This window comes from Elephas maximus, chromosome 7, assembly GCF_024166365.1.
Source record: "Elephas maximus indicus isolate mEleMax1 chromosome 7, mEleMax1 primary haplotype, whole genome shotgun sequence".
In the NCBI taxonomy this organism is placed as follows: Eukaryota; Metazoa; Chordata; class Mammalia; order Proboscidea; family Elephantidae; genus Elephas; species Elephas maximus.
This window is the reverse complement of record NC_064825.1, coordinates 134493425-134512375: the sequence shown is the minus strand read 5'-3', so window position 1 is coordinate 134512375 and position 18951 is coordinate 134493425. Positions and strand designations below refer to the sequence as shown.

Sequence of the window (18951 nt, the reverse complement as noted above, 5' to 3'; positions counted from 1 at the left end):
TTCTTTTGTGTTTTATTTACCATGATTCGATCTTCTGGATTTGGTCAAGCTTGCTAAGAGGAATGATCAAGCCCAGAGGGGAAGAAATGAAATATCTGAGCGTTCTGTTTTGCAGCAACACTTAAATATGGAATCAGACTTCAAGGGCCACTGAGTTTCTCCTGAACGTTCAGTCTCTGCCCCGTCTGGCCACAAGGGCACATCTAGGAGTCTTTGGAGTTAAGATGCACATTCTGACGTGGGATCGTTTGGGCACTATGATGTAAGGAACTATGCAGAACAGCTCTGAAGGACTGTCCCCCAGGTGAGAGAGACCACCCATGTCCCTAGGGTCAATGGGCTTCTACATCTTTTACATGCCAAGCACTTCTCTCAGCTCACCCTCCCCACATGCGTGCTTGTCAGACTGTGGCGGCTTGTGTGTTGCTGTGATGCTGGAAGCTATGCCATCAGTATTTAACAAAACAGCAGGGTCACCCGTGGTGGACGGGTTTCAGCTGAGCTTCCAGACTAAAGCGATCTACTTCTGAAAATTAGCCAAGAAAAACCCTATGGATTGCAACAGGACATTGTCTGATATAGTACTGGAAGATGAGCCCCCAGGTTGGGAGACACTCAAAATACACAGTGGCCGCAACAAGGGACTTAAGCAGACCAACGATCCAGAAGATGGTACAGGACAGGGCAACGTTTTATTTTGTTATTCTTAAGGTTGTCATGTGTTGGGGTTGACTTGATGGCAACTAACAACAGCAACTCTCATTGTTGAGCTCTTTCTATACAAACCTAAAAATGTCAACAAGATCAGTAATGGGGCAGTGCCTGTGGCAGGTCCCATTGTTTAGCACCGGTCTTTCATGCAGAGAGTTCCCTCATCTGAGACATGGAGACTGGCTGGTCCATCCTGGCAGGACACCTTAGCCTCCCTTCATCTCCACTCTCAGGGTGTAAAACTGTCCCCTTCCACCAGAGAGCTGAATCGTCATGGACTTAGATGATTCAGGGAAAAATCCAGGGACCTTCTGTTCTCAGACCAGAATTTCTGCCACTTGCTCATCAAATAACAGCATCAACATACGTAAATCCACTGTAAATACTCACATAACGTGTAACACACTAATAAGCCAGTTGTTGTCGAGTCAATTCAGACTCACAGCGGCCCCATGTGTCAGAGTAGAACTGTGCTCCGTAGATTTTTTTTCAGCTTTTTTTTTTTTTTGGTTGTTGTTGTTGTAAAAATACTTGTAACACAACATTTGCCAATTCAACATGTTTTCGGTGTACAATTTAGTCATGTGAATTAAATCAATCATGTTGCACAACCATCAGGTTCACAGGGTTTTCAGTGGCTGGGTTTTCAGCAGTGGATTGCCAAGCTGTTCTTCTGAGGTGCCTTTGGGTGGACTCGAACCTCCCAACTTTTGGTTAGCAGCCAAGCGTGTTCACTGTTTGCACCACCCAGGGACTTTGAGGCCATTGATTACGTGATGTGTCTGAGGAAGACCGGAGAGCTGCCTGCATTTGGAATCGGGGGAAAGTGGGGTGAACGGCTTGTAAACACACATGTGGGCATGGACTCCCCATCTGAGTTCTAGTTCTAGCTGGTAAAAATGGAGGAGAGTTCCTTACAATGCTGTTACTTAATCACTTTGCTGGTTTTCCTAGGAAGAACGGAGACGGTGAGGCTGTAAGGGGGCGGGGGCAGAACACCAGGATCGTGGGTGAGGTCTGCATAGGGATAGGAGGGGAGGGTGGGCAGAGGTGGTGGGCCAGGGCTATAGGCAAAGTGATCAGAACAGGACGGAGCAGACATGCCACCTTCAGGAACACAGCCCAGCAGATCCGGGGGAGTCTGCCTGCTTCCTGCCCCTTTTCTAGGGCAAGATTCTCCATGGGAATTGGGAATACCGGGGTCATCCAGGGTCCCTGGATGGTGCAAACAATTTGCACTTCACTATTAACATAAAGGATCCCTGGTGGGGTTAGAACTCGGCTACCAACCAAAAGGTTGGCAGGCAGCTCAAATCCACCAGCTGCTCCTTGGAAAGCCTATGGGGCAGCTCCACCCTGTCCTATGAGCTGGAATTGACTCTGGGGCAATGGGCTTGCTTTTAGTTTTTATTAAACTAGGGGTTGATGGTTCCAACCCTCCCAGTGGTGCTGCAGATGAAAGGCCTGGCAGTCTGCTTCTGCAAAGATTACAGCCAAGAAAACCCTATGGAGAAATTGTACTCCGAAACATATGGGGTCAGCTGGGGCCAACTCAAGTGCAACGGGTTTTTTATTTTTTTGGGGGGTCATCAAGAGGTGACCCCACCCCATGTGACAGAGTAGAACTGCGCCATAGGGATTCCCAGGCTGTGATAGATCATCAGTTCTTTCTTCTACAGAGCCACTGGGTGAGTTCAAACCACCAACCTTTCGGTTAGCAGCCAACTTCTTAATGGTTGTGCCACATGGGGTCGCTATGAGTTGGAATCAACTTGATAGTAACCACTACCACCACCAACAAGAGGTGACAACCAACAATGACAATAAGAGGTGACAACCAGCAATGACAAGAGGAGGTGACAATCACCACCACCACTACCAACGAGAGGTGATAACCACCACCACCAAGAAGAGATGACAGCCACCACCACCAAGAAGAGGTGACAACCACCTCCAACAAGAAGAGGTGACAACCACCACCAACAAGAAGAGGTGACAACCAACAACAAGAAGAGGTGACAGCCAACAACAAGAAGAGGTGACAATCACCACCACCAACCAGAGGTGACAACCACCACCACCACCACCACCAAAGAGATGACAACCACCAACAGCAGCAGAAAGAGGTGATCAAGAGATGTTGGAGCTCTTTCTTGGGCTCTGATGGCAATTTGGGGACCCTGAAAGCATATGCAGGTGATCAGTGATGCAAAGAACACATCATGCACTTGAAAGGTTCTGGAATGTTCTCCCGATACTGCCTCTTTGGGTTTCCACAGTCTTGCGAGGCTGGCAGAGCCACAGAGCAGGGGCTTTCTCATCCCCAGCTCGCGGAGGCCGGAATCCCCACAGGCTCTTGCGTCTGTGATGCCCTCTCTCCTCCCCACCTCTGTCTCACTCATCAGGGACCTCTAGAGAACCATCTTCAGGGACTCCTTGTGCCTGCCCTTATGCAGATGCCCAGCCAGGGAGTAGACAACCAGGGGCACCGCGCTAACCATGCTGGACAGAAGCAGAAGGAGGTCAAAGGTGAGGTCCAGGTACTCCTGATCCTGCAGGTGCAGGATGACCACGAAAGGAAGGACCCACGGGAGGGCAGTGGTGAGTACGGTGTGGGCCACGTGGTAGATCCTGGAGATCCAGCAGTGCTGGGGGTAACGCAGGCCCCTGACGCTCAGGGTCAGGCTGGACACACACACCATGCAGCACACGAGGATGTGAAACCCTATGAAGCCTTGGAAAAACTGCTCACACGCCAGCTGCGCCAGGAAATCGTCACAGACCTCCTTCCGCACATGCAAGCCGAGGGCCAAGGCCCAGGTCAGGGTGCACACGGCAGCGGAGGTGTGCTTTGGGCGCTGGTGCAGGAACCAGGTGGGGAAGAGGGAACCAAGAGCGCTCTCAGTGCTCATGGCTGCGAGGGGACACAGACCCACGGTGTCGGAAAAATAAGACACGGGGTCCAGGAACATAGTCACATGCAGCGTCACTTTGAGGTACAGGGTTAGGGTTTGCTCCAGCAGGATCAGACTTAGGCGGCAAAGATTGAGGATATCAGCGGTGACCAGATTCATGATGTAGGTGGTATAGGGGCTGCTTGGAAGGAGAAAGCAGAGAAGCCAGAAGACGGCGCCAATGCCCACCACCCCATGGAGGGAGACCACCACCATGAGGGGAAAGATGACCTTCTTGTACAGGGAGCACTCACTCCCAGTATCACTTGCTGTTATGTCAATGGGAGTCTCTGTGTCATTGTCCAAATCCAGATTCCAGGACGGGGTGGTGAGAAGCTGGTCCGTGGGGGCTGCCTCTGCTGTTCTGGCATACCCTGTGAAGACAAAGGTCTGGTAACTAACCAATTCTGGGGAGGAGTCAGGATTGCCCTCTGACCTCAGAGGTTCCTGCTTGGGGCTCCAGAAATTGGTGAGGTCCTCCAGAGTGGAGTCTTTGGGTGGTACAAATGGTTAAATGCTCCACTACTAACTGAAAGGTTGGTGGTTTGAACCCACCCAGAGACACCTCAGAAGAAAAACCTGTCGATCTACTTCTGAAAAGATCACGGTCATTGAAAGCTCTCTGGAGCACAGTCCTACTCTGACACCTGTGGGGTTGCCATGAGTCAGAATTGACTTGACAGCAACTGGTTTTATATAGTAGAGTCGGGGGAGGGATGAGCATTTTGGGGGGCACCCACTGATACCCACTGGTGTCCTGGTCCTGGCCTCCCATGCGTCTCAGGTGCAATCCGTTCTGCCCACTGCCTCTCCCGACTCCTGCTCTCTACCACTTGTGTTGCATCAGGGCTTCGCAGTGTGTTCAAGTCAGGTGTTTACCCCTGTTCCCCAGGTGTGATGGTCAGTTTTATGTGTCCACTTGGCAAGATTATGGTTCCCAGTTGTTTGACCAAACACTAGCCTGGTTGCTGTTTTGGAGTAGTTACATGTGATTAAATCGGTTGGGCCTAAGTAAAGCAGATTACCTACCATCGTTGTTTTAGTTGTCCTCAAGTTGTTTTCTGTATAACAGAATGAAACGTCCAGTCCTGCTCCATCTTCATGATGGTTGCTATATTTGAGTGCATACCTTCCATACTGTAATGTAGTGTAGTGTAGCGTGACAGTGTAATGTGATCACCTTCTGTGGTGTGATGTAGTATAGTATAACGAACTGTAATGTGAGTATCTTCCAGAATGTAATGTAATGTAATTACTTTCCATATCATATTCTAATATAGTCAATTGATCGGTTAAAGGTCCTTAAGACCAAAGGGGTTAAGACCAAAAAGAGAATTAGCTGGGATGTGTTCTGCCTCCAGGCTATAAATACAGATTTTGGCAGAACTCGCCTCACTCCTGTGGCCTGACCAGCCCCCAACAATTGCAGGAGCAGATTCCCTGAAGTAATCGCTCTCTCTCTGTCTCACTGGTTCTGTTTCTCTAGATAACCCTGACTGAGACACAGGGTCTGCCTGAAGAGATGAGTTCTTTGACCCTCACCCATGTGGATGGTTTTCCAGCTTCCCTATGGAGACAGATAGTGTTCATGGCATGTTTTAGGTGAAAGAGCGGGTTGAGTCCTGATACTGAGATTTGCTAGACCCCATGAGTCCTGGGTGTGGCTGTCGCCCTTTCAAACCCTCTAGGAATGTGCTGTCTGGCCTGCCTCCTGTTGCCCTCTGGCCCCTCAGTGCAGACACACGGCCTCTTTGCTGTTCCTCCAGCAGGGTGGCCCAGGGCCTTTGCATTTGCTGTCCCCCTGCCTGCAGGGGCTTGCTCCATGTCCTCCTGCTAGTCTCCACCCCAGGGTCACCTTTCCAATCAAGCCGCTTCTGATTATCCTCTTAAACAATGCCCTCATCACCTGCCAATAGTCTACAAAATTTACTTATTTGCTTTTGCATACTTCCTGCCCCCTGGGGGGCCCTGGCAGCACAGTGGTTAAACACTGCTAACCAAAAGGTTGGCAATTCCAATGCATCACCCACTCCTTGGAAACCCTATGGGGCAGTTCTACTCTGTCCTATAGGGCCACTATGAGTCAGAGTCCACTTGATGGCGACTGATTTTTGCTGCCTTGGGAATGTAAATTCCATGCCAGCTTGTTTCTTTCTTAACTGTTGTGTGCTGCCTCATCTCCAGTGGCTAGAAGAGTTTTGGATACTAGGAGAGGCACTTGGGTGTTGATGACTTGAGTGATAAGTCCCTTGGAGGACCCCTATGGAGGGGCTTCCGTCAGCCGGCTGCATTCAGGGGAGCTCTGGGACTTCTGCACACCTGAGGCCTCATGGAGTCCCTGAGCCCTGGTCTGCATCCACACCACGGAGCAGCTGTCACTGTCGGCTCAAAGCCTCCCATCACAGCTCTTCGTGGGGATCTTGCGAGAGTGGTGATCTATTTCTTCTGGATTGCCTGGACTTTCCCAGCTTTGGCTCCAAGGCTCTGAGTCCCGGGAACCCCGTCAGTCCTGGGAAAAGCAGGTGGCTCATCACCCTACTTAGAAGTGATGCTGAAAAAGAATCAATTTTTCCCTGGGATCTGCAGGTTGTGATAACCCTCTGACTGGGTGGTGTGAGGCCTGCTTCCTGGGGCAAATCCCAGCCTCACATCTGACTCGGCTCCCTTTGGTATGTAGCTCACTCCTTTCTGCCTCAGTATCCATGAGAATGTAATGGGTCACCTCATCTGACAATCTGTCTCAGGAGAGTGGAGCCTACCTGTTCCTGCATCCCGGTGCTGGAGCCTTTGCTTCTGGAACCTTCTCGTGTTCCATGAACAGAGTTCTCTGTGTGATGGAAGGACGTGCTATGGCCAGAAACATTTCACAGCGCTTCTGGGGTTTGCCAGCCACGTATCGATGCATCCTTGAGGTTTCAGGAGAACTTCAGGGATTCAAGGAAGATCAACATTCAAAATGCCCTCCTTGTGGGGATTAGGACCCACATCTGTCAGTGGGTCTAACTGAAATGAGAAGGACGGGCCCCAATCCTGCCACCCTCGCCACCTACACCCTCTTATCTGAGCCATTGGAGGCAAGCAAATGCTGACTCAGATCTCGCCTGGTCAGATGATGAGGCTTGGCTTTGGCAACAGGGTGACAGTGGAAACATCAGGCTCAGACACAGTTACGTGCCTGGGGTCAGAGCGTCCTGAACCCATGAGGATGACAGAGGAGAAGCCAGTAGACAGGTCACATGGCCTGGACGGGCGTTCATCCCAGCAAGGACAAGGGACTTCATCATGAGATCATTACAGGGGTAGAGGCAGACATTCTCTCCAGTGAGGAGAGAAGACCACCATCGCAGAGTGCTGGGGCTTGGGCACTGCACCCCCCGAGAACCAGGCTTGTGCTGGAGACACAAAGACCTTGGAGGTGGCTCTGCTTGGCCAGGAGCCCACGGCACTGTCATGGACACCCGGTTCATTGCAACCCTAAAGGACAGGGCAGAACTGCCCCACAGGGTTCCCAAGGAGTGGCTGGTAGATTCAAGCTGCCAACCTTTTTGGCTAGCAGCCACGCTCTTAACTACTGTGCCACTAGGGCTCCACAGGATATCCCTAGAGGGTCCTGCCAGACCCCAGGAACACAGCAGGTCAAATACCTCTTCGAACAGAATGATGTCACAGGCCCCCTCCCCGGGCCTGAACCCAGCATGAGGCCAGAGCAAGGAGTGGCTCTCCCCAGAGCCACCACTGCAAAATGGGCGGTGTCTTAGTCTCCTAGACCTGCTGTGACAGAAATACCACAAGTGGGTGACTTTCAAGAACAGAAATGTATCATCTCTCATCCCAGGAGGCTGGAAGTCCGAATTCAGGGCGCGGCTCTAGCGGGGTGGTCCTTCCTCCTCTGTCAGCTTCAGGTAGCTGTGGGGATCCTTGCAGGTGCCTCTGTGTCCTTGGTCTGTCTTCCTCACCTCCCTGTGGGCACCTCTGTGTCTGACCTTAGATTTAGGATCCACCCTACACTGGTACGGCCTCATTAGCATAACAGAGAAAACCCTATTTCCAAACAGGGTCCTGTTTACAGGTACAGCAGTCAGGATTCTAGCACATTCGGGGGAGACAATTCAACCCACAACAGGCGGAAACCCAGGCTCTCCTCTCTCCAGGACTCCCTCCCTGTCCTGAAACCTTCAAGGGCACCTTCCCCAGGAAAAATCGGGAGGTTTTAAATCCTAGGAAAATGTATCTCTATGTTAAAATGAAAAAAACGAAGCCAGCGGCCGTTGAGTTGATTCTCGTTCACGGCAGCTCCGCGTGTGCAGAGCAGAACTGCTTCAGAGAGTTTTCAAGGCTGTGACCTTTTGGAAGCAGATCACCAGGCCTTTCTTCTGAGGTGCTTAAGGTGGTTTGAAAATGAAAAAAGGTACATAGGTCTTTTGTCTACCTGGGAGGTCTTTTTGGACAGAATTGTCACCCCAGAGGTCTATATTCTGACAGAAGCTCTGCCCTTGCCTCAGGAAGCTCTCAAGTGCTTCTGCTGTGAACTGGGCCCCACAAGCGATAATCAAGTTCCCTGTGTCTCTTGGGCCTTCCTGGAGTGAGGCCACTTGCAAATCAGGGCCCAGGCCTTTATCTCAAGTGTCATGTCTCAGCACCTTGTGATGTTCCCCCCCATCCCAACTGACTCCTTCCTTGACAATGCTTTCCCTAGATGGGGAAGGACCTCTAAGAGAAGTCGCTGCCTTTCTACTATGTTCATCTTCCAAATGGATGTCCATCCAGCCCAGCCAGGCCTAGCACAGCCCAGGCTGGCCCAGCCAGCCAGTCCAGCCAGTCCACCTTAGCCAGCACAGCCAGCCAGTCCAGCCCAGCCTGTCCAGCCCAGCCCAGGCCAGCCCAGGCCAGCCCAGCCCAGGCCAGCCAGTCTAGCCCAGCCCTGCCCAGCCTAGCCCAGCCCAGCCCAGCCAGTCTAGCCCAGCCCTGCCCGGCCCAGGCCAGCCTAGCCCAGGCCAGCCCAGCCCAGCCAGCCCAGCCCTGCCCAGCCCTGCCCAGCCCAGCCCAGCCCAGCCCACCCCTGCCCAGCCCTGCCCAGTCTAACCCAGCCCAGCCCTGCCCAGCCCACCCCAGGCAAGCCCAGCCCAGCCCAGCCAGTCTAGCCCAGCCCTGCCCAGCCCAGGCCAGCACAGCCCAGGCCAGCGCAGCCAGCCTAGCCCAGCCCTGCCCAGCCCAGGCCAGCACAGCCCAGGCCAGCGCAGCCCAGCCCAGCCCAGCCAGCCAGTCTAGCCCAGCCAGCCCAGCTCAGCCCAGCCCAGCCAGCCCAGCCAGCACAGCCAAGCTCAGCCAGCCCAGCCAGCCAGGCCAGCCCAGCCCAGAGAGCCCAGCCAGCCCAGCCAAGCTCAGCCCAGCCCAGCCCAGCCAAGCTCAGCCCAGCCCAGCCCAGCCAGCCAGTCTAGCCCAGCCAGCCAGTCCAGCTCAGCCAGCCCAGCCAAGCTCAGCCCAGCCCAGCCCTGCCCAGCCCTGCCCAGCCCAGCCCAGCCCAGCCCTGCCCAGCCCTGCCCAGCCCAGCCCATCCCAGCCCATCCCAGCCCAGCCCAGCCCAGATGGCCTGTCTAGCCCAGCCCAGCCCAGCCCAGCCCAGCCCAGCCCAGCCGGCCTGTCTAGCCCAGCCAGCACAGCCCAGCCCAGCCCAGCCCTGCCCAGCCCAGCCCAGCCCTGCCCAGCCCAGCCCAGCCCAGCCCAGCCCTGCCCAGCCCAGCCCAGCCCAGCCCAGCCCTGCCCAGCCCAGCCCAGCCCAGCCCAGCCAGCCAAGCCCAGCCCAGCCCAGCCCAGCCCTGCCCAGCCCTGCCCAGCCCAGCCCAGCCAGCCAGCCAGCCCAGCCCAGCCTAGCCCAGCCCAGCCTAGGAAGGCTGGAGAGAGCTGTGAATCCTTCCAATGGGGTTGGGATGCCAGGATCTCAAAGGCACTCCTCTACCTTTGCTGAGAGGATGTTATATTTTTTGCAGGAGAGATGTGGGAAGTCATGGCTTTCTGATTCACCAAACCTGGGAAGACTGAGGTGTGGTTTGTTAGAGCAAAAATTTTAGATCTGGTGACCCCACCCACTGGCCCCTCAATCAACTGCAGTTGTATTGGGTGAATAAAAGGCATCCCTCTTTCCTTCATCGTTGTTGTTAGGTACCGTTGAGCCAGTTCCAACTCACAGTGACCCTGTGTACAAAGAACGAAACCCTGCCTGGTCCTGCGCCATCCTCACAATGGTTGTTATGCTTAAGCTCATTGTTGCAGCCACTGGGTCAATCCATCTCATTAAGGGTCTTCCTTTTTTCTGATGACCCTCTGTTTACCAAGCACGATGTCCTTCTCCAGGGAATGGTCCCTCCTGGTTACATGTCCAAAGTACGTGAGATGAAGTCTTGCCATCCTTGCTTCTAAGGAGCATTCTGGTTGTACTTTTTTAGAGACAGCTTTGTTGGCCCTTTTGGCAGTCCATGGTATAGTCAATATTCTTCACCAACACCACAATTCAAAGGCGTCAATTCTTCTTCCATCTTCCTTATTCATTGTCCAGCCCTGGTCTCCCAGTGGTTAAGAGTTCATCTGCTGATTGAAAGGCTGGCAGTTTGAATCCACCAGCTGCTCCTTGGAAACCCTATGGGGCAGTTCTACTTGGTCCTTTAGGGTTGCTATGAGTCGGAATCGACTGGATGACAATGGGTTTTTCTTCCTTCACTGTTGTTGTTGTTGTTGTTAGGTGCCCTAGAGTCGGTTCTGACTCAAAGTGACCCTATGGACAACAGAAAGAAACACTGCCCGGTCCTGAGCCATCATTACAATCATTGTTATGCTTGAGTTCTTTGTTGCAGCCACTGTGTCAATCCACCTCGTTGAGGGTCTTCCTCTTTTCCGCTGACCCTGTACTCTGCCAAGCATGATGTCCTTCTCCAGGGACTGATCCCTCCTGACAACATGTCCAAAGTACGTAAGACACAGTCTCGCCATCCTTGCTTCTAAAGAGCATTCTGGTTGTACTTCTAAGACAGATTTGTTCGTTCTTTCGGCAGTCCATGGTATATTCAATATTCTTCGCCAACACCACAATTCAAAGGCGTCAACTCTTCTTCAGTCTTCCTTATTCATTGTCCAGCTTTTACATGCATATGATGTGATTGAGAATACCATGGCTTGGGTCAGGTGCACCTTAGTCTTCAAGGTAACATCCTTGCCCTTCAACACTTTCAAGAGGTCCTTTGCAGCAGATTTGCCCAATGCAATGTGTCTTGATTTCTTGACTGCTGCTTCCATGGGTGTTGATTGTGGATCCAAGTAAAACGAAACCCTTGACAACTTCAATCTTTTCTCCGTTTATCATGATGTTGCTCATTGGTCCAGTTGTGAGGATTTTTGTTTTCTTTATGTTGAGGTGCAATCCTTACTGAAGGCTGTGGTCTTTGATCTTCATTAGTAAGTGCTTCAAGTCCTCTTCACTTTCAGCAAGCAAGGTTGTGTCCTCTGCATAAACGCAGGTTGTTAATGAGTCTTCCTCCAATCCTGATGCCCTGTTCTTCTTCATATAGTCCAGCTTCTCGGATTATTTCTTCAGCATACAGATTGAATAGGTATGGTGAAACAATACAACCCTGACACACACCTTTCCTGACTTTAAACCAATCAGTATCCCCTTGCTCTGACTGAACAACTGCCTCTTGATCTATGTAAAGCTTCCTCATGAGCACAATTAAGTGTTCTGGAATTCCCATTCTTCGCAGTGTTATCCATAGTTTGTTATGATCCACACAGTCGAATGCCTTTGCATAGTCAATAAAACACAGGTAAACATCCTTCTGGTATTCTCTGCTTTCAGCCAGGATCCATCTGACATCAGCAATGATATCCCTGGTTCCACGTCCTCTTCTGAAACCGGCCCGAATTTCTGGCAGTTCCCTGTTGATACACTGTTGCAGCCGTTTTTTAATGATCTTCAGCAAAATTTTGCTTGTGTGTGATATTAATGATATTGTTCTACAATTTCCACATTCAGTTGGATCACCTTTCTTGGGAATAGGCATAAATATGGATCTCTTCCAGTCACTTGGCCAGGAAGCTGTCTTTCATATTTCTTGGCACAGATGAGTGGGCACCTCCAGCGCTGCCTCTACTTATTGAAACATCTCAACTGATATTCCATCAATTCCTGGAGCCTTGTTTTTCACCAGTGCCTTCAGAGCAGCTTGGACTTCTTCCTTCAGTACCATCGGTTCCTGATCGTATGCCACCTCTTGAAATGGTTGAACATCGACTAGTTCTTTTTGGTATAACGACTCTGTGTATTCCTTCCATCTTCTTTTGATGCTTCCTGTGTCGTTTAATATTTTTCCCAAAGAATACTTCACTATTGCCACTCAAGGCTTGAATTTTTTCTTCAGTTCTTTCAGCTAGAGAAATGCTGAGCGTGTTCTCCCCTTTTGGTTTTCCATCTCCAGTTCTTTGCACATGTCATTATAGTACTTTACTTTGTCTTCTCGAGAGGCCCTTTCAAATCTTCTGTTCAGTTCTTTTACTTCATCAATTCTTCCTTTTGCTTTAGCTGCTTGACTTTCGAGAGCAAGCTTCAGAGTCTCCTCTGACATCCATCTTGGTCTTTTCTGTCTTTCGTGTCTTTTCAATGACCTCTTGCTTTCTTCACATATGATGTCCTTGATGTCATTTCACAACTCGTCTGGTCTTCGGTCACTAGTGTTCAATGCGTCAAATCTTTTCTTCAGATGGTCTCTAAACTCAGGTGGGATATACTCAAGGTCATATTTTGGCTCTCATGGACTTGCTCTCATTTTCTTCAGTTTCAGCTTGAACTTGCATATGAACAATTGATGGTCTGTTCCACAGCAAACCCTGGCCTTGTTCTGACTGATGATATTGAGTTTTTCCATCGTCTCTTTCCACAGATGTAGTCAATTTGATTTTCGTGTGTTCCATCTGGTGAGGTCCATGTGTATAGTTGCCGTTTGTGTTGGTGAAAGAAGGTATTTGCAATGAAGAAGTCATTGGTCTTGCAAAATTCTATCATTCGATCTCTGGCATTGTTTTTATCACCAAGGCCATATTTTCCAACTACTGATCCTTCTTTGTTTCCAACTTTCACATTCTAATCTCCAGTAATTATCAATGCATCTTGATTGTATTTTCGATCGATTTCAGACTGCAGCAGCTGATAAAAATCTTCTATTTCTTCATCTTTGGCCTTAGTGGTTAGTGTGTAAATTTGAATAATAGTCCTATTAACTGGTTTTCCTTGTAGGCATATGAATATTATCCTATCACTGACAACGTTGTACTTCAGGATAGATCTTGAAATGTTCTTTTTGACGATGAACGCAACACCATTCCTCTTCAAGTTGTCTTTCCCAGCATAGTAGACTATACTACTGTCTGATTCAAAATGGCCAACACCAGTCCGTTTCAGCTCACTAATGGCTAGGATATTGATGTTTATGTGTTCCATTTCATTTTTGACAGTTTCCAATTTTCCTAGATTCATACTTCATACATTCCAGGTTCTGGTTATTAATGGGTGTTTGCAGCTTTTCTTCTCATTTTGAGTCATGCCACAACAGCAAATGAAGGTTCCGAAAGCTTTACTCCATCCACGTCATTAAGGTCGACTCTACTGTGAGGAGGCAGCTCTTCCCCAGTCATCTTTTGAGTGCCTTCCAACCTGGGAGGCTCATCTTCCAGCACTATATCAGATAGTGTTCCACTGCTATTCATAAGGTTTTCACTGGCTAATGCTTTTCAGAGGTAGGGTCCTTCTTCCTAGTCTGTCCTAGTCTGGAAGCTCAGCTGAAACCTGTCTGCCATAGGTGACCCTGCTGGTATCTGAATACTGGTGGCATAGCTTCCAGCATCACAGCAAAATGCAAGCCCCTACAGTATGACAAACTGACAGACATGTGGGGGCTTCCTTCACTGGTATCAATTAATTACTTTCAATTAAGAATTAATGTCAACCAAGCAATTAACTTTAGTAATTGATTAATTTCAAGTAATTAATTTTAATCAATTAATTTCAGTTAATTAATGTCAATCAGTTCATTTCTATCAATTAATTTCAATCATTCAAATAATTTCAATTACTTAGTTAAAAAAATCAATTACTTCCAATTAATTCTCTCTAAGTCACATGAGAGATAACTTGGGAGAACAAAACAATGGTCCTTAGAATAGCACTTTTATTACTAATTCACCTAATGACCTGTAAGTACTTTGGAGTCCCTCCAAACACTTGCTAATACACCCCTCTCCTCAGCAGCTGAATTTACAAAATAGTAAGCACGAGCAGGGGCAAGGTTTGTCCCTCCAAGCTTCTCACTTGGTGGAGTGGGGCTGGAAGACTATGCCCTCCCTGCAGGCAGTCAGATTCCCAGGAAAGAGAAAGAAGTGCACTTCTTTGCATGCACCACATGGAGAGGTCACTTATGGCTGAAGTCCGTCAGAGAAGCCCCTTCAAATGGGAATAGGGGAGTGGGAAATGTGTCCTTTTCATATTCCCTAAGGGCTCTAGATCAAAGGAGCCCCGGTGGTACAACAGTTAAGTACTTGATGATAACCAAAAGGTTGGTGGTTTGAACCCACTGGTGGCTCCTCAGGAGAAAGACCTGGGTATCTGCTCCCTTAAAGATTACAGCCTAGGAAACCCTAAGGGGCAGTTCTACTCTGTCACATGGAGTTGCTATAAGCTGGAATTGACTTGATGGCACCCAACAACAAGAAGGATGCTAGGTAGGCTCCCTATCTCCACACTTCCTGTTCCAAGAAGAGCCTTTGATTTGTTGCCAGCGACTCACATAGCTTTCCTTGAACCTCCTTGTCCTGCAGTCAGGCTTCTTTCCTGCATTCATTTTTTCAACCATTAATTCATTCACTTTATTGAGGTATAATTTATAGACCATAAATTCACCCATTTTCAGTATAAAATAACCATCACCACAATTCCATTTTTCAATATTTCTGTCACTCCTCATGGAATGAGTTGGGAAGTCTTCCCTCCACCTCTATGTTCTGGAAGAGTTTGGGTAGAATTGGTATTGTTTCTTAAGTAAATGTTTGGTAGATTTCACAGTGAAGATATCTGGGTCTCTGTTTTTCTTTGGGGGATGATTTTTAATTACTAACTAAATAATTTTTGTGCTTTGATTGACTGCTTTTGTGTGGCCTTTCTTGCCATGGTCTTGTAACTTCCACCCAAGTGATTGGGAGGCACTGGGCAAATAGGGTAATTTTGGCCCGCAAATGGGATTGATCAATTTTGCCATCCTGTTGGACTTGAAATGAGCCATCCCAGAAGTGGGAAAGAGAGGATTCCACCCCCCTCCACCAAGGAAGAACAGCCAGGAACAACAGGGATGTGGTGACAGAGGAATGATGGCAGGAGAGGTCGGTAGAAGAGACTGGCAAGAGACCGTGCAGTGGGATTCCCAGCTCACAGAGCGAGAAAGCTGAGTGTCTGAGCCAAGGCTTACTGGTGGAGTGGGGTTCCTCCGGGCCCTGATTGGTAGAGCGAAAGAGCTTTGTAACACTTCCCTGAGCAGGGCGGAGGCCAAGGGGCCAGAGAGACGCATGCCTGTGAGCACGGCCAAGAAGAAGCTATCCTGATGGAAGAACTGTATCCTGAGTGTTTCTGAGCCTGAATTGTACTTGTTACTTCCCTAATAAACCCCATAATTGTGAGTATAGTCTGTGAGTTCTGTGTGGCCATTGCAATGAATTATTGAACCCAGCAGAAGAGTAGAGAGTACCATGTGCCATGGGAGGGACCGTTGGTGTTAGAACTGGTAAAGATGACAGAGAGAAGAGGCATGTGTGACCTCCACCTCGTAGGAATCAGCCTTGGGCTGTTGGTCTTGATTCTCCTTCCCCCTTGTGAAGTTAGAGGAGGTCAGACGCTGCCACGACCCTAAGCTTACAACTTTAGGGATAGGTATATTCAGATTTTCTAGTTCTACTTGAGTCAGTTTGGATAATTAGTGCTGTTCTAGGATTTTGTTAATTTGATGTAAGGTGTCTAATTTGTTAGTACAAAATGGTTCATGGTCTTCCCTTATAATCTTTTTAATTTCTCTAAGGTCGGTAGTGATGTTCCCTCTTCCATTCCTGATTTTAGTAATCGGAGTCCCCCCAGCCCCCCCACCCCTCCAGCACCCCCATCAACCTAGCTAAAGGTTGTCAATTCTGTTGGTATTTTAAGAAAATCCAAATTTGTTTTAATTAATTTTCTCTATTATATTTTTATTTTCTATTTCATCTATTTCTGCTATAATCTTTATTATTTCCTTCCTGTTTTGTGTTTAGTTTTCTTTTTCCTGCCTCTTAAGATGGAAAGTTGGATTGTTTATTTGAGTGTTTTTTTTTTTTTTCTAATACAGACATTTACAGCCATATATTTTCTTCTAAGCACTACTTTCATCGCATCTCATAAATTTTGGTGTGTTACATTTTCATTGTCATTCAGTTCCGAATTTTTTCTAGTTTCCCTTGTGAGACAGTTTGGGACGTTTCCTCTGCATTAAAGTTAACTGTTCAAGAGGAAGACATTCCCTGAGTTCCCCAGGATAAAGAATGGGGCAGATACATTTTCCCATTCATGTTTTGTTTTTGTAGATCCATGTCAGTAAACTTTTGTTGTAGAAGAAGTGTGGTCTGGCCGTTTCCTCCTGTGATCTCAAATATTCAGCAGCTTTATGTGGACAAGTTCTGGTCACAGATGGAATCCTAGGGCCCAGGGATGAAGTGAGGGTTTTAACCACAAAACTAATCTGTGTTTTGTCTATGGTGGTGGTTAGAATTCATAGACTGTACTAAAAAAAAAAAAAGTTTTATTAAATGATAATTAAAAAAATTTAAAAAATTTTCGTACCCACCAAATTTTGTGTCCATTGCTTACCATCCCATATCCAAAGTCTCTCCACATTTCTGATCCTCAAATTTTCACCTTTTGAATCTGCTTTATTATTGGATGTTTCTGTTGCATGTAATCTGATGTGGTTTTAAAGTGGCTTAGCAACAAAACCCACCTTCCTTGCCTCGCAGACGAGTCAACAGAAAAATTAAACAGATCAACACCGAAGAATCAACCTCATTACTTACAAACAGAGATTAGAGAATGTACTTTAGAGCAAGAAAAAAACAAAATGGGCTGGCAATTTCCCTAGCCAAGGCTAAACTAAAGCATAGGCTTAGATATTGGTTAATTCCACATTTCCACCAACACCAAAGATGACTATATTATATATTGCTGTATAACAAACAATAACATTTAACTGCTTAAAATAATAAGTGTTTGTTATTTTGCAGTTTCTGAGAGTCAGAAATCTGGGAGTCACTTAGGGATTATCGTGAGGCTGCCATTAAGCTGTCCTCTGGGGCTGTAAGAACTGTGAGGCTGCAAAGTATACTTCCAAGATGGCTCAGTGACACGGATGTGGATGGAGTATGCAGCTTCTCATTGGCTCTCGGCAAGAGGTCTCAGTTTCTTGCCACGTGGACCTCTCCATAGAGCTGCTTGAGTGTCCTTGCAACATGGCAGCTGGATTCCCCCAGAGTGGGTGACTCAATAGGAAGGACAAAGAGGACGCTGCAGGGCCTCCTTTGCCTTAGTCTTAGAAGTCAGACAGCATCATTTCTGCCACATTCTAGTCCTTAGAAAAGAATAAGCATACCATACTCTTAAGGAGAGGGAAATCAGACTCCACCTTTTGAAGAGAAGCAAGTCAAAGATTTGTGGACATACTTTAAAACCACAATAATCATCAGTTTTTGTTGAACTTCTATGAAAATATTCCAGAACTGCTAATTCTTTTGAGGGACAGTAACTGATGTGTTTTTTAGAATCTCAGATGCTGGAAAATCACCCAGCTCTTCTCCCTCCAGTGTTCTTGTTGTTAGCTGCTGTTGAGCTGGCTCTGACACATGGTCAGAACGAAATGTTGCCCAGTCCTGCACCATCGTTAGGATTTGGTATGTTTGAGTCCATTGCTGTGCCTATTGTGTCAATCCGCCTCATTGATGGCTTCCCTTGTTTTGGTTGGTCCAGTACTTGACCAAACATGTTGCCGTTTCCTGATAACGTGTCCAAAGTAAGTGAGTTGAAGTCTCACCATCCTCTCTTCAAAGGAACATTCTGGTTATTTCGTCTAAGATGGATTTGTTCTTTTGGCAGTCCACGGTATATTCAATGTTCTTCACCAGCACCACAGTTTGAATGCATCAATTCTTCTTCCATCTTTCTTTTTCATTGTCCAACTTTCACATGCATATAATGTGATTGGAAAGGCCATGTTCAGGTCAAGCGCACCTTAGTCATCAAAAGGGCATTGTGGCTTCTTAAAACTTTAAAGAAGTCTTTTGCAGTAGATTTTCCCAATGCAATACATCATTTGGTTGCTGGATTGCTGCTTTCATGAATGCAGGCACCTTATAAAAGATGTTTATGCAATATATTGCTGCTCTCTTCCTGGAGACTGTCTCTAATTAGAGGCCAATGCCAAGCAGTGAGTAGCTGTAGAAGATGTGTACAGAGCAAAGGCAGAGTGATGGCTGGAGTTTTCTTTCACAAATCCCTGTGGGGACTCAGAAGTGCTTTGTTTCAGCCCACTTTAGTAGCTTGGGCCCAGAGAACTTTGGACTCCCATGAGGTCTTGAGGTACTAATACAGAAAAGATGCCAACATTTAAAGAAATGTTTCCTGAGGGTGAGAAATATGAAGTAGTGAATAAAGTAATATTGTGGTCATAACAACTCCTTAAATTATGAGAAGCAAAATATTAGGAGATGCCAAATGGAGCTGGGAAGAGCAATTATGTTGAGATTGTTGTGTGTGGCTCCTTAATTAAAAAGTTACAGGAAATAGAAAGACATTTGATTTGTTTGCATTTTTTCTTTGGCAAATTTAACTAAATAAAGCAGAATTAAAAAGATAAATTAGAAGATAGAATCAAAATAGAAGGAAATTAAATCAGTACAAAGAAGGATACATTTGAGAAGTAATTTTAAAATGTAGGGGAAATACTTAAGATAAGAATAGAACAGATAATGAATATAAAGCATAAGAGATGTATGTATAACATATGTATAATCAAAGCCAGTGAAAAAGATAAAAGAATAAATGGGATAGTCAAGATAGTTGACGTTGCAGCTGATACTTTTCTATATTAAATAAAAAATTACTTTGCTTATCAAGAGAGCTCACACTGTGTTAGGTAGAGTTGATGAAAAGTGATATAAAATATTTGAGTATCCTTTTGTTAAT

At 47.5% G+C, this 18951-nt stretch overlaps 1 protein-coding gene across 1 annotated transcript; it reads right to left on the bottom strand.

The window, feature by feature from the left end:
- Nucleotides 1–3122: 3122 nt before the first annotated feature.
- On the bottom strand, nucleotides 3123–4440 carry LOC126080698 (mas-related G-protein coupled receptor MRG-like). The gene is made up of 2 exons (XM_049891878.1): nucleotides 4416–4440; nucleotides 3123–4039 (listed from the first exon to the last, which is right to left on the bottom strand). Exons 1-2 carry the CDS (start codon nucleotides 4438–4440, stop codon nucleotides 3123–3125), a joined length of 942 nt encoding a protein of 313 aa, XP_049747835.1.
- Nucleotides 4441–18951: the final 14511 nt, after the last annotated feature.

What these genes read in the sequence shown, in the direction of transcription:
- LOC126080698 (XM_049891878.1), bottom strand. Translation starts at nt 4,440, where the DNA reads ATGGGAGGCCAGGACCAGGACACCA. An exon ending in AGGCCAGGACCAGGACACCA is followed by an intron (nt 4,040 to 4,415) that starts GTGGGTATCAGT and finishes TTGTCTTCACAG; the next exon opens with GGTATGCCAGAACAGCAGAG.